We start from the raw sequence: 12,531 nt of genomic DNA, 5'->3' as shown, positions 1-12,531 counted from the left end.
CTGAACAGCAAATGCTCACCCAACCTAGCGTACAATTATCAGCAAAAGCCCTGCTGATCCTCTTGTAGCCATTCGCCCCAAGATGTTTCCCTGAACAAATTCCTGCTCCCAACATGCCAGATTAGATATTCTTTCACATCTCCTGACAGTGCAAATAGGCTCTGGGCTGGCTAGATTGGACCCCCTGTCTCAGGATCAGCAATGAACCTGAGGCTACCAAGTAGCCTAAGCACATCCCTCTCCAAGCATCTCCATTTTGAAAGCATTATAGATTTGCAATTCACCTCTTTAGGCATGTATGCAACAGGTGAAGCAGAATCAGCAGCACAGGATTTATTAGAGTTCTGAAAAATCTTTTTTTTTTTTTCTTTTTACTCTTTAGCCAGCCCAAAGATGCCACAGATCAGAGAAAAATACTCAACATGTCTAAGCAGTTCCCAGTTCACTTTTCTTCCGACTGTAGTATTCTTTAGGCTTCAATTCAGAGTTGTGATGGGCATCCAAGTTCTCCTCCTACAAGCTTACATCTATCTCTTCTCCTGTATTACAGATGATTTACTATACTTCCCTATTCCTCCCCCCCCATCTTTCATCTCCTCTCTCAAAGGGAAAAACCTTTATTCTTAACACTTCCTGTTTTCTGTCAGGTGAGCCCTGACACCTGACCACCTTCATCAGATGCTCCTCAGATACTTTTGTTTCATGACCACTCTCCTGGGGATCAGAACTGGAAGACCAGTTTTCCCAGGGCAGTAACAATGTCCCTGAATATTCCACTGAAATAGCTCATCAAACTTTAATGATCTTTTCTGGTTGGAATGGAGGAATTTCTCCCATCGCCTTTGGTGGTTCAGAAGAAAAGCAAAACACAACAGATGTAACAGCCATATAGTCTGAACATCTAAAAAACAGAATCTACGGCTGGACATAAACATCAAACCATACAAAAACCATCAAGCCATTTGTGACCTATGTTTTACCACAAAATGGGGACTCTCTTAAAGTCAATCAAGTGTTATTAAACACTGCCACCACTAAAAGCAACATGCAGACTATCCAGATACAGCAGTTGAGACCAGGGGTCAAGAGGACTACAGAGCACCAACATGCCCAACCGTGAGGGCCATAGACCCTTTTAAGACCTTGCAAAAGTTGCTTCCAGTCAGTAGAAAACTGTTAGTCCACAGTAGAAACAGTGCTTACAGAAGTTAGAAGGACCCAAAGGTTTCCCCCCACCCTAAAAAGAAGATGCCCTCTCAAACTGCTGGCTTTACACATTTTAACTGCAATGTTGCTTGCATATAAGTAAGTAAAACCACGAAGTGCAGCAAGAAAACAGAATAAGCTGCAGAGACAGACAACAATGAGGGGAAAATGGAAACTATACCTGTGATACTGTTCCCAGAACAGAAGATTAATTTATTTTTGTCCTCCTAACACAGATCCACCTTTTTTTTTTTGTGTGTGTGTGTGCGCAAGTCACTGCAGTGTTTGCTTTAGAAAGAGTCTGGTTACAGGATGTGAACATTTGTCAACTTAAGAAGGGGCTGATAATATGAAAAACAGCTTAGAAATTATACATTTGTAATTGAAACAGCAGGGCACATCAGTTCAGCACAATAGTTAGAATTTGCCAGATGCTAATGGCTTGACTTGCAAAGAAACAAAACACAACCCTCTATATGCTACATGATCCTTAATAACTGCAGCAGCTACATCATTGTTTTACGCCTTAGAATCCTCAACCACAGGAAAGAAAAATAAACAACCCACCCCAGCAGTATCTTCAGGAGCAATGTGCCTTCTTCTAGTCTCCCACAAATAGGACAAGAAAGTTAAGACAAATAACTAACCCCTCACTAACACCTGCAGACTTCTCCTACCTCTTACACCACAGTATTCCCCCAAAGAAGTCATTGCGGAAGAGTAATGCCAACAGTTTTACTCACAGATAGTTACCATTGTTGCTGGTCAGAATCGTCCTGACATTCTGACCATCTGCAAGCAAAATGAACCAGTTAATTCTGTAATACTGTTATGAATATCATCAGGATTGTAAGCGAGCAGGTGAACACGAACTGCTCTTCATTACAGGGTGCGTAGTGAGAACAGTCCCGTGCACTGGGTCTGGATCTGTGACTAATTTTCTTTCTGAAAGGGGAGCAAACAAAGTTATTGCATGATGCAGACACCAGCCTTTCTTTCCAGAAGAGCCATTGTATTCAGAGAAATCCTGACTCTAAGCATTCTGAAATCATAAGAATTCTTTTCTGTATTTTAGCATGTTTTGAATCGGGCTCAGGGGACCATACCAGAGGGGCATTTCAAAATCTGCTGTCCTACTAAGGAATGACCTTCAACTTATTTTCTGGAATGCCTCTGCTAAATCCTCCATTGGTTACCTTTTTAATGTGTGTACATGACACCATCCAGTGAGTAGCATCACTAGCAATGTTGCTACCAACTCCCCCCCAGTATCAATAACATATATAAAAAGCCAGAACTTTGTGTTAAAGATGATCTAGACACAAAAATTGTACTCATTTAATAAAACCATTTTGTTAAAAAATTTACTTAGTAATGACTGTAATTTTACATAGATGTTACCAAAAATGGCATTATATAATAAATATAATCAATATATGAGAAGAGTTAGACAAATTTGTTAGTAATGTCTACAGAAAACCTATGCAGAAGAGAGATCAGCTGTTCCTGAGTTAATTGTTCTTCTGTTGATGTTCTTCTGAGATAACACGATGGCAGTGTAGAATATTTTCTCTCTACTTGACCCTTTGTGCTAGGTACATCTCTATCCTTTTCATGACACTGATGTTTCAATGCCTTCTCCTGACACAGTTAAGAGGCTCTCCAAATGCCTGAAAAAGAAGATGTCTGAGGCCCAGAAGTACTCCAAATGAAAGAGAGTTTACTGTGAGCAGCCAACAGGTTAAAACACCACACTTCCTATGCTGGCTAGCCAGAGATGCCCATCTAGTAGCTGCGCCGAGTGCCAGGGCTGCCACATAAAAGCTTGCTTCCTTTCTTAGGCAACTCATTCTATAATAAAAAATAATGCTCCCCTGTGAGAAGTATAATTTTACTTAACATACCATTACACATCATTAAGTCACAAAAATTAAGAGCTACGGCAAGAGAAGGCAGAAAGCAAGCAAAGGGCAAAAGTGAGAGGAGGGGGAAAGAGAGCAAGCACACAGGGGACCAAGAGCCAGAGGGAGCCATGAAGGCTGCGAGAGAGAGTGTGAGCAAAGGATTCAGCTGAGCGTAAGCCTTTGCAAGTCCTTCCATTCCTATGGCATCCCTACCAGCTCTGCGCTACCAAGCCTCTGGGAGCTCAAGACACCGCAGCACGAGTCAGATGGTGCTACATGCCAACGTCAACAGTTTGTCTGGAGCCCAAACTGGGGCAAGTGTCTTCTCGGATTGACTGAAGCAGCCAGCCAGCACCTACCTCATCTACCAAAGTCCCTTAGGACACCTTCCCTATCATTCTGCCAAGAAACTCACTGCCACACCTCCAAGGTCTGTATTTGGGTATTATATTTTAGAAGAAACATCCTGCATATAAGTTAGGCTGTTCTATCAAAGTGCATCTTTCCTCTACACATATACCCATTTATGTAAATTACTCCTTCATAAGGCTTTACAGTATATCTGAAATGTTTCAAATCTAATAAATATTACATGAAAATATTTTCCAGTATTTACATATGAAACATATAAAAATATGATTATTGTAAGATTACTTCTTCAATTTCGTCTTCTAAAGAACCGAGGGTCTTAACTCCCAGCTTGCTTGTAGTGTGTTGCAAACGGTGTCTGTTTAGGTTTCTTCCTTTGCCAAAAAGCTCATTGTCTTCTTTTACCTTCACTTTACTGTTTTTATTGACTGGAGGAGTATTACCAAAGTTCCAATCTACGTCAAAAGGTGTTGTAACGTCATTTTTAGAAAGGTCGGTAGTGCTTCCAAAGAGTTGTTCCATTAAATTGGACTTCTTTATCTTCTTAGTATTGAAATCTGCATTTTCTTTAACATTTTCTTCTAAGTTGTCATTTTTTTGAGTAAGCCAACTCGGTCTCCCTGATCCTTTCCCAAAGGAAGGTACGTAACTACCAAATGTTAACTCACCGCGTAAATCTACAGTCCTTAGATTTCGTTGCTTCTGCCCTTGTGCTCCTGTGGCATCATCCTGGCTGCCACCTACAGGAAATCCATTATTAACCTTCCCAGGAATCTCAAAGAATTGGTTTGGTTTTTCTTTTTTCTCCAGGGAATCAAGTTTTCTTGCTGTATTTATGAGTGATGCTTGGGAATCAGGTTTCACGTTTTGTGTTTCTCTATCAATTTCTTGCATTTTAGCAAGTAGGAACTCTCTTTTTTGCCGCTCTTCCAGCATTTCAGTGCTTTCTCTCTCTACTTTAGGTTTGTGGTTTTCTGATTCCAGCTTTGTTTTCTCTCCTTCATCCAATAAGAAGCTGCTTTCTTTTTTCATTTTGTCATATTCTTCCCTTTCCCACTCTGCATAAAATGTTTAAACATTATTTAAAATGTTTTAGTTTTAAAATACCTTTAGAAGATTATTTTGAAAATAATGCAAGCAAAAACCACTGAGTTTCCAATATGGTCTTCTATGCATAACATGGTTTTCCTACTGCAACAATAAATTCTTCAGAACTTACAACTACATTCACACCAGGTTCTCTGCTTAGATATAGAAGTTTACTGTCACCTTCCAAAGGGATTAGGACATGATCCACATTTTAGAATTTTCAGAGGAATTTCATTTCTGCCAATTGCCTTTCCATTTCCTGGGTTTGAACAAAAATGATACAACATCACTGATTTTAATAGCTCTGACTTGCACAGTACTGTATTTTTCTTGTCAGCACCACTGACATTAGGACAGTTCTGGGATGTATGTTTGGGGTTTTTTTTTTCCATAAAGGGAACTACTCCTGTGAAGTTACCAGGCCAAAGCCATAGGAGTCATTACTGGTTGCAAGAAGTGAATGATTTAAAATATACTGCAACTGCTGCATACAGAAAACACCTTTACACGAGTGTCTGTGCATCACCACATGAACTCAATGAGAGCATGTGTCTGTGCAAATGCAAATGCCAGTTTCCAGCGCTATAAAGCAACACCAAAGGTGCAAAATAGTAAGAACTTGCAGATAGAACCTGCAAATGTTTATTCATACAAGAAAAAGGAAGCTTCTCAAATATTTATCTCTTCAAAATATTTTTCTATCACGACAACAGACGTGCATTTGGCCAAAAGTTGAATATGACTACTTGGCACTTCCAACATACTGGCATTGCACTGTGAACACTTCATTGAAATTACTGACTGACGTTTCACAAAGTTCCATGTTATCTATTGTACTTCAGATCAAGCTTACAGAAATAACTGCAACAGTTCAGTTAATATATTTAAAAAAATTTTTTGTAGCATATCATTATAAGTAAGGAGCTACCTTTCTATACATAAGGTGGGGAAAATACCAGCTTATACTGTAAGATGGGTAAGGTGGTCAAATCATCTTATTTAAAGGACATAAGCCAAGAATCTGCTCTGTTATGTGAGTTATGCACTGATGCCAGTGAAGGTAGAGGATTTACTGCTGAAAGCAGCTATAGATTTTTTAGAATTCTTCCTTGTCATCTATAATAAGTGTTACTGTTCATTAACTATAATCACTGAAAGAGTATTTTATCACGACAAGATGCAGTCCATCTTTAAGAGACTTAAAATTCAGGTCATTAAGATATTGTGAAAACCAAATGAATAAAAATACAGTATTAGAATATAACAATAGAAACTGACATTTCTCAAATAGCCACACCAAATAATTCAGATAACCACAAGTGAAAGGAGAAACTACAATTTCAAATGATGCAAGTGAGGTAGATATGCACTGAAAACCCAGGCCATATTAAGGAATGCAGATTTGTTCTGCAGTAATAAAAATCTACTGCCTACCTCAGTAACACCTAGCAAGTCAGAAATAACATCAGCATTTACCTGCTATGTCATCCTTGCTTTGTAAAGCAAAATCTCTCAGGCTTCAATAATTTTTCATGGACAGCATTTTTTGCTGCTGCATACTTAATCACAGCTGAGTACAGGGCATAGATTATTCTAGATTCCGTATTTTTTTCTGATTTTCTTTGCATAATATAACTGAAAATCATTTTCCACTGTAGTGATCTCTGTAAAATCATTTTGCCCTTCTCATAAGAAACTAGCAATCTCACTTAATTAGTATTCTGTGGTGTATTTTTCAGCCTTCAGCTGCCTAGTTCCTTACCACCATGAAGTTTTTGAGCCTTCTCCTCTACAGCCTGTATTTCTTGAAAATGTTTCAGTTTCTCTTCCCTTTCCATGTCTTGGTCTTGTCTTAGGAGGTCTGCTTGCTCTTTCCATCCTTTATCTTGAGTTTCTTTTTCCTGAAATAAATTAATACAAAACTGAAACTCATGGGGGAAAACAGTTAGTAAAATAAATAAATAATAATAAAAAAAAATACAAACAAACTTCCTATGTCATTGTCAAATTCCATTCTTACTGCTAAACAAAAACCGGAGCAAGTCATCTGAACCAAACCAGCTTTGACAACCCAGGGGTCTGGCCCTAAAAATGTTATCTCTAGCACAGTTTTATGCAGCTGAAACAAATAATAGACAATCAACCCTATTCTGTATTACATGTTTCAGGAAAGTTGCAGGCCCGATGTTGTAAGGCAAAATTATCACTGTGTTAGGATAGCTCTCTCCTGAAGTCAGAAGTTGTCTTTTTCAAGGACATTAATGGAAGACCAGACCCCATCACCTTATTTTCTTCTTACTCAAGATTATAATCTTCTTACTCAAGTGAATGGGTTGTAGATTCAGATTGTTTCATGGTGGTACTTAAATTTATGGAGTATTAAGTAACAAACAATGAAAAAGAAAAGTTTAATCCTGGCTGAAAAATTCAGGTAGTGACTATACATAAACATTTAAAAGGAAAGAACCTGCAGAAAAGATATTAATGTCAGCATTAAAAAAATCACTAATACAGAAAAGTAGTGGAAGAGAAAGCCAGCATAATCCAACATGTGGATGCTAACTTTGTAGTATTCCTTTAGAACAAAATAAGTTTCTAGATTAATAAACACTTCTAAGAAAAATAAGAGAAACAGATACTACTAAGAAAGAGAAAATATGACTATCAGCCAAAACAGCTTCAAGTATTCTCCCTTCATGTACATGATTATCATTATTATATTTTTTAAAAAATTAACTTCATAAAGAGATGGTGGTCAAGTATTTCAAATGCTTGACTTAGAAAAATGATGAAAGCACAGGCTACCCAAATTTCATGTATGTTACTTACAGCAATAGCCATACATGAACTAGAGAGGTTTATAAGAGACATTAGTTGGACCCCATGAGCTGCACTTGTACCAGCTGCATGGTTCTATAACTCACACCCCAAAAGTATACACTGGAAGAATGCATACATTAAATTACATCCACACCTACAGAACAGATTTTGGAAGAGAGAACATATGAATGAAACAGCCACAAAAAAGCTTTAGTCCTACTTCCTGGAGGAAGCCAGTCAAGACCATCCTCAGAGCATTATTTCTGACAAATAGTCCTAGCCTTATGTAATCGGAATTTGTACAATTTTTGCCAGAATCTGTGTCGCTCTGCTTTGTAATACCACCTTACAAATCTCTTTGATTTTAGCTTGAGGTCACAGAAGCATTAGTAATACTTGTAATGGTACTACTTGATAATAAAAAGGGAAATTGAAAAAGAAAAATATGCAACCATATTCACGAAGCTGGAAAAACGACAGAAGAAATACCAGCACTATAACAATAAGAAGTGTTAGATTTATGCATTGTGAAATAAATCTGCAAAGTAAAAGAAACCATCATTAAGACCAAAGCAAAAAGAGAGACAAGGCAGCCAGCACTGTTACAACAGATTGTTCAAATAAGTGTTAGAAATAAAAGGGGAGAAAACCAAAATGAAGTCTTAAAAACTTCAAAGAAATTACAATGGCAGAAAAATAAATAGAGGTAATCGTTATCAGTAAGACATAGAATGTGATAAACTAAGTGTCACAAAAATGGAGTACAGTATTTCTGGACAGGAAGATTCTCCTAGAGATCAGAATGTTTTCTAAGTCAAATTTTCTAAATATTTGTATATTTACACATATTTTCTAAAATACAAGCTCTGCATTTAAAATTCAGCCCAATAGGTGAGTTATATGGAGCAAGTCTCAGATTTTTATAGAACTCACTATTTTAGGAAGAGTCCCTTCTTTCTTGTCACCACAGGCAAGTTCTGATTCTGGAAGAAATTCTACTGGTGAGAAGTATCCACTGGTCTGTACACCTTTTGTGAGCTGTGCTCCTTTTTTAATATTTTGGTTGCTGGCTGTAGAAAATGCAAACTAATTAAATCATGTTTTCACCTGAAAATATCCCACTATATACCTACCTCTCATTTTTAATGATTTGTAGCAAACATAAAAGACAGTAATCAGAGCCAATGGGAGTGGAAAGTATTGACAAGTTTTACATACTTGTTTTCAGCATCTGTAAACGCTAATTTAAAAAAATGGCATGCAAAACATCTGCTGAAAAAATAATTAAAAATACCACCTTAAAGCTACTTATAAAGTCATTACAGCGTACTGGGTGTCTGTTAAAAAATCCCCACTCGTCTTACTGCTTGTCACAGAAGCTACATGTAGCAAAGCAAACACATAAAATTAAAATTCACGTGTTTGCATCTTTGAAACATATATACTTATCCCTATGGAATGACATTTCGAAATATTTGAACCTAAAATAGAGTAATTAAATAAAGAATCTATAATAAAATGAGCAGCAGACAAACTGTTTGAAATGCTGGCATTAAATATTTAAAACAGTCCCATAAATTCCTGCTTCTTCTGACAAGTAGATTTTACTGATCCAGTGAAAACAGTCTGAGTATACACACAGAGACACACATACATACAACATATTTATGTGGATGGCAGAAGGCTTGAGGCTGCCTTGTCACACCAGAAGAAATCACTGCACTGATACTTTTAGAATTATGCTTTGGGACATATGTACTCTGATGAAAAAACAAGAGTGCAGCTCATCTGACAGACACTAAATCTGAATTAGTAAAAAATAAATAAAAAACATCCCCAAAATATTCACAGCAATCAAGTTACATATTTTAAAGCCTCTGTAATTTATTGTCATGTAGACATGATCTATGATCTGTTAGAGAATTTACTAAACAATATTCCCCTCCTCCTACACCCATGAACATCTGATATGAAAGGAATTCAGAAGGCTGTTTGATGAAGTTCTGGGGTTTGGTTCTGCTGCACATACAGGACAGTCAAACAAATAATGCACCCTTCTTTGTAACCAGTGCTGTGCCGAAAGCTGTGCAAAAAAGTAAACATTCTTGAACAAGCAGTGGCAGGGTCAAACACTGAATGGCTTGAACGACATAACCTAGCAGAGTAATTTAAAAGTGTCACTATTAATTTTTCTGCTTTTATTGCTTTATACGTTACCTCTTTTTCTCTGTATAACATCCATGTCTTTTCTTGGTGACAGTTTCAACATACGATTAGCATATATATTTTTTGCTTCAAGTTCTCGTTCTTTTTCCTGTGAATGAGACAGGCAAGTATAACAATGAGTTACTAAATTTCATTTACTAGTCATTAACTCAAGATGCAAATTGACTTCAAAATATATGTTGTAAATAGCAACAAAGTAATCTAATCAATAGTTACACACACTGGTTTAAGGAAAAAAATCACATTCCTAACTTTGTTTATGCTATAAGAAAGCACATAGAGCCTTCCCCCAAAAAAACTCACTAGCAAACTGTTTGGTAAGGGGAGGCGGGGAAGCATCTCTGCAGTGAAAATAAAACTAAATGCCAATGCTTCCATATACATGAATAAGACTTACAGTGTATGTATAGATCGCACAACTGAATTTTCAGAATTGTAAATAGTTAAACATTTCAATGCCAGCGATGCTACTTGTCATAACGCATGTCAGTACCATGGAGCAGAGGCCCACTGCATCATGAGGTAGAGACTTACTCTTCTTTCACAACATTTATTGAATAAATAATAAATAAATTTTAAAAAAAGAGCAGTGAGTTGTCAGAAATCATCTAATAATGAAAATATTTTCAAAATATTAAAATCTTCACTAACAAATGAGGCTTAAAACACTGTAAACAAGTAAGTTTTAGAGTTAATGCTACTGCTACTTGCTGATAGCTAGTAAGGTGGTAAACTGGTGCACCTCCATTATAGAAGTATGTTTGAGACTTGGGGTTTTGAAGGAAATTCACCTAGAAATTAAGTGTTTTAGCTCAAGTCTTATATAATTTTTTTTCCTAAAGATAAACTGACTAGGCAGAACAAAATATTTTCAGTCCTCAAATGAACAAATCTAGGCAATGATGGGGTGGTGGGATGCAGAGAAACCTTTGCTCAAATTTAGCAACAGGCATCGATATCACAAATACATGAAATTAATCTTTACATAAACCTACTGTAATTCAAGTACATCAGTAACATAAAGCACTGTATATACCTGCAGATTTTATTTTAAATTCAAGCCTTCCAAACCTAATTTTCCAATAGATCTTGTGGCTTAATTTCAACGCTTGGCTATGTACTTGACCTTGTTTTCTTAACTAGTCTAACAATAATGATTAACATAGAGACATTCCTGTTATAAACACTGTAGGGTCAGAGCACAGAACATTTTAATTTAAAGCAGGAAAAGAACTTAGATGTGGTATGTAATTAAGTACATATCAGAGAGTGCGGTCACTGGTAAACTACTCAAACCTCATTACAGATACTTCCAAAGATAAAATGCCAGAACACAGCTAGTAACCCGTATTGCTTCACATTTTACCTTCAGCTTCTGATTTAGTTGCTGAAGCTCTTCTTGGAGCGCTCTGTTTTCTTCTTGAGCCTCAAACATCTTTTTTTTCTTTGACTGTAACTCTCGCTGAAAACTGCTACCAGTTAATTCAAGATTTTTTTCCAGATCCTTCAATTAAAACAAAACAATTTTTTTTAACAACTGAAGTAATTTTTTTATAGTCAAATTACTTAAATAAAATTACAGAAAACCAGCATCTTTGATTCAGATATTGGCTCCAGCATTGCTGTAACACTGAATACATTTAAACCCTTAATCTTAACTTTGAGGGGGCAGACAGAGCACCTGCAGATGCTGCAGCTCATCCTTCCGGAGTATCGAGAGGTGATTTGAGGACGTAATAGGAACACACACAACTTTCTGCAAGGCTTTTGGCACAGTGGAACTCCAGATCTCAAGACAAATCTCAAACTGATGCTTAAGAAACAGAATACCTCCCTGGAAGTGGTGCAGGATTAGAAGGAAGAAGACAAGAAATACTTTTTAACCGTTCTACTAGAAACAAATCTGTGATTGTGGTTTCATTTACATACCCTCATCTTGCAATAGCTGTTTTAAGTGAAGCTATAATGATGAGAGAAGACAAAAGTAGAAGAAAATCCCTTATTTTTTAGAGCACGATTCATTTTAACATTATCCCGTACTACGGATGCCGAAATACCTGATTGTAAAACTACAAATGCCAGATGGTAACACTACAGGGTGAGGTGATTTGGGTAACTCAGCTGTTTATACCTTGGTATCTTGGGATTTATTTTATGAAAGCTTAGTTTCCAGTTTAATCCTTTGGATTTCCAGATCTATTATGTCTATAAAGTAATTTAGGTTTAATTACTAATATAGAGACCACACTTTCACACCATTTTAATGATGAACATAATTCCAGCTAAAAAGGGTATTGCATACAACTACCAACAGCTTAATAGTGCTAACGCAGTTATTTTAAAGTTATTTTTTAGATATGTTTACAATGGAGACATGTTTAGACGTTTTTACAAAAATTTAAAGATTTTTTCTGAACAAAATTAAAATACATTGCACAAAATCTCTAATATGGATACCCATAAAATGTTCTGAAGCTCATTTTGGTATTAAAAAAATTGCTGTAATTTTTTTTAGTTCAACCCTCAGATGTGCAGAATAGCAGACAATCAAACGCTGTATGAATGCAGTTCACAAAACTGAAAAAGAGCTGATATGTATGTTTTTTAGAATTTTAATATACAGTTCCCTAAATACCCAGGAAATATTCAACAATTGCTTCCCCTCCAAGAGGATAAATTAGATAGCATAAGGTTGTACTATAGCTGCATGCATTTCTGAAGTGTTAAGTGTTCTTATAACTAAATAAAAGAACAAATCTACAGTATATATTCTGACGAAATATACTTAATCTGTAACCAGATATCTGAAAGCACAACTACTGTAATGTAACTATATAATCACCTTGGAAATAATTTACTTGATGCTACTTATGTGTAAAAAAAAAAAATAAAAATAAAAGGAATCTATTTGCTCCAC

General features: G+C 36.4%; 1 protein-coding gene across 2 annotated transcripts in view; it reads right to left on the bottom strand.

Annotated features, from left to right (window-relative positions):
* The window catches only part of LCA5 (lebercilin LCA5), a 36,341-nt gene that overhangs the window by 5,036 nt on the left and 18,774 nt on the right, over nt 1-12,531 (bottom strand). Inside the window, exons 5-9 of one of the 2 annotated variants that reach the window (XM_080388128.1) lie at nt 10,981-11,118; nt 9,606-9,702; nt 8,322-8,458; nt 6,331-6,469; nt 3,765-4,537 (exon numbers count right to left, since the gene is read on the bottom strand). In XM_080388128.1, the coding sequence (XP_080244254.1) occupies nt 3,765-4,537; nt 6,331-6,469; nt 8,322-8,458; nt 9,606-9,702; nt 10,981-11,118 (1,284 nt within the window). Of the gene's footprint in view, nt 1-2,504; nt 4,538-6,330; nt 6,470-8,321; nt 8,459-9,605; nt 9,703-10,980; nt 11,119-12,531 lie in introns of those variants that run through there. The other variant, XM_080388129.1, reaches the window with a different exon arrangement.

The sequence above is a fragment of the Falco punctatus genome, assembly GCF_963210335.1.
Source record: "Falco punctatus genome assembly, chromosome: 5".
NCBI classification, from domain to species: Eukaryota; Metazoa; Chordata; class Aves; order Falconiformes; family Falconidae; genus Falco; species Falco punctatus.
The sequence above is the reverse complement of the archived record's forward strand: the minus strand, read 5'-3'. Positions and strand labels throughout refer to the sequence as shown.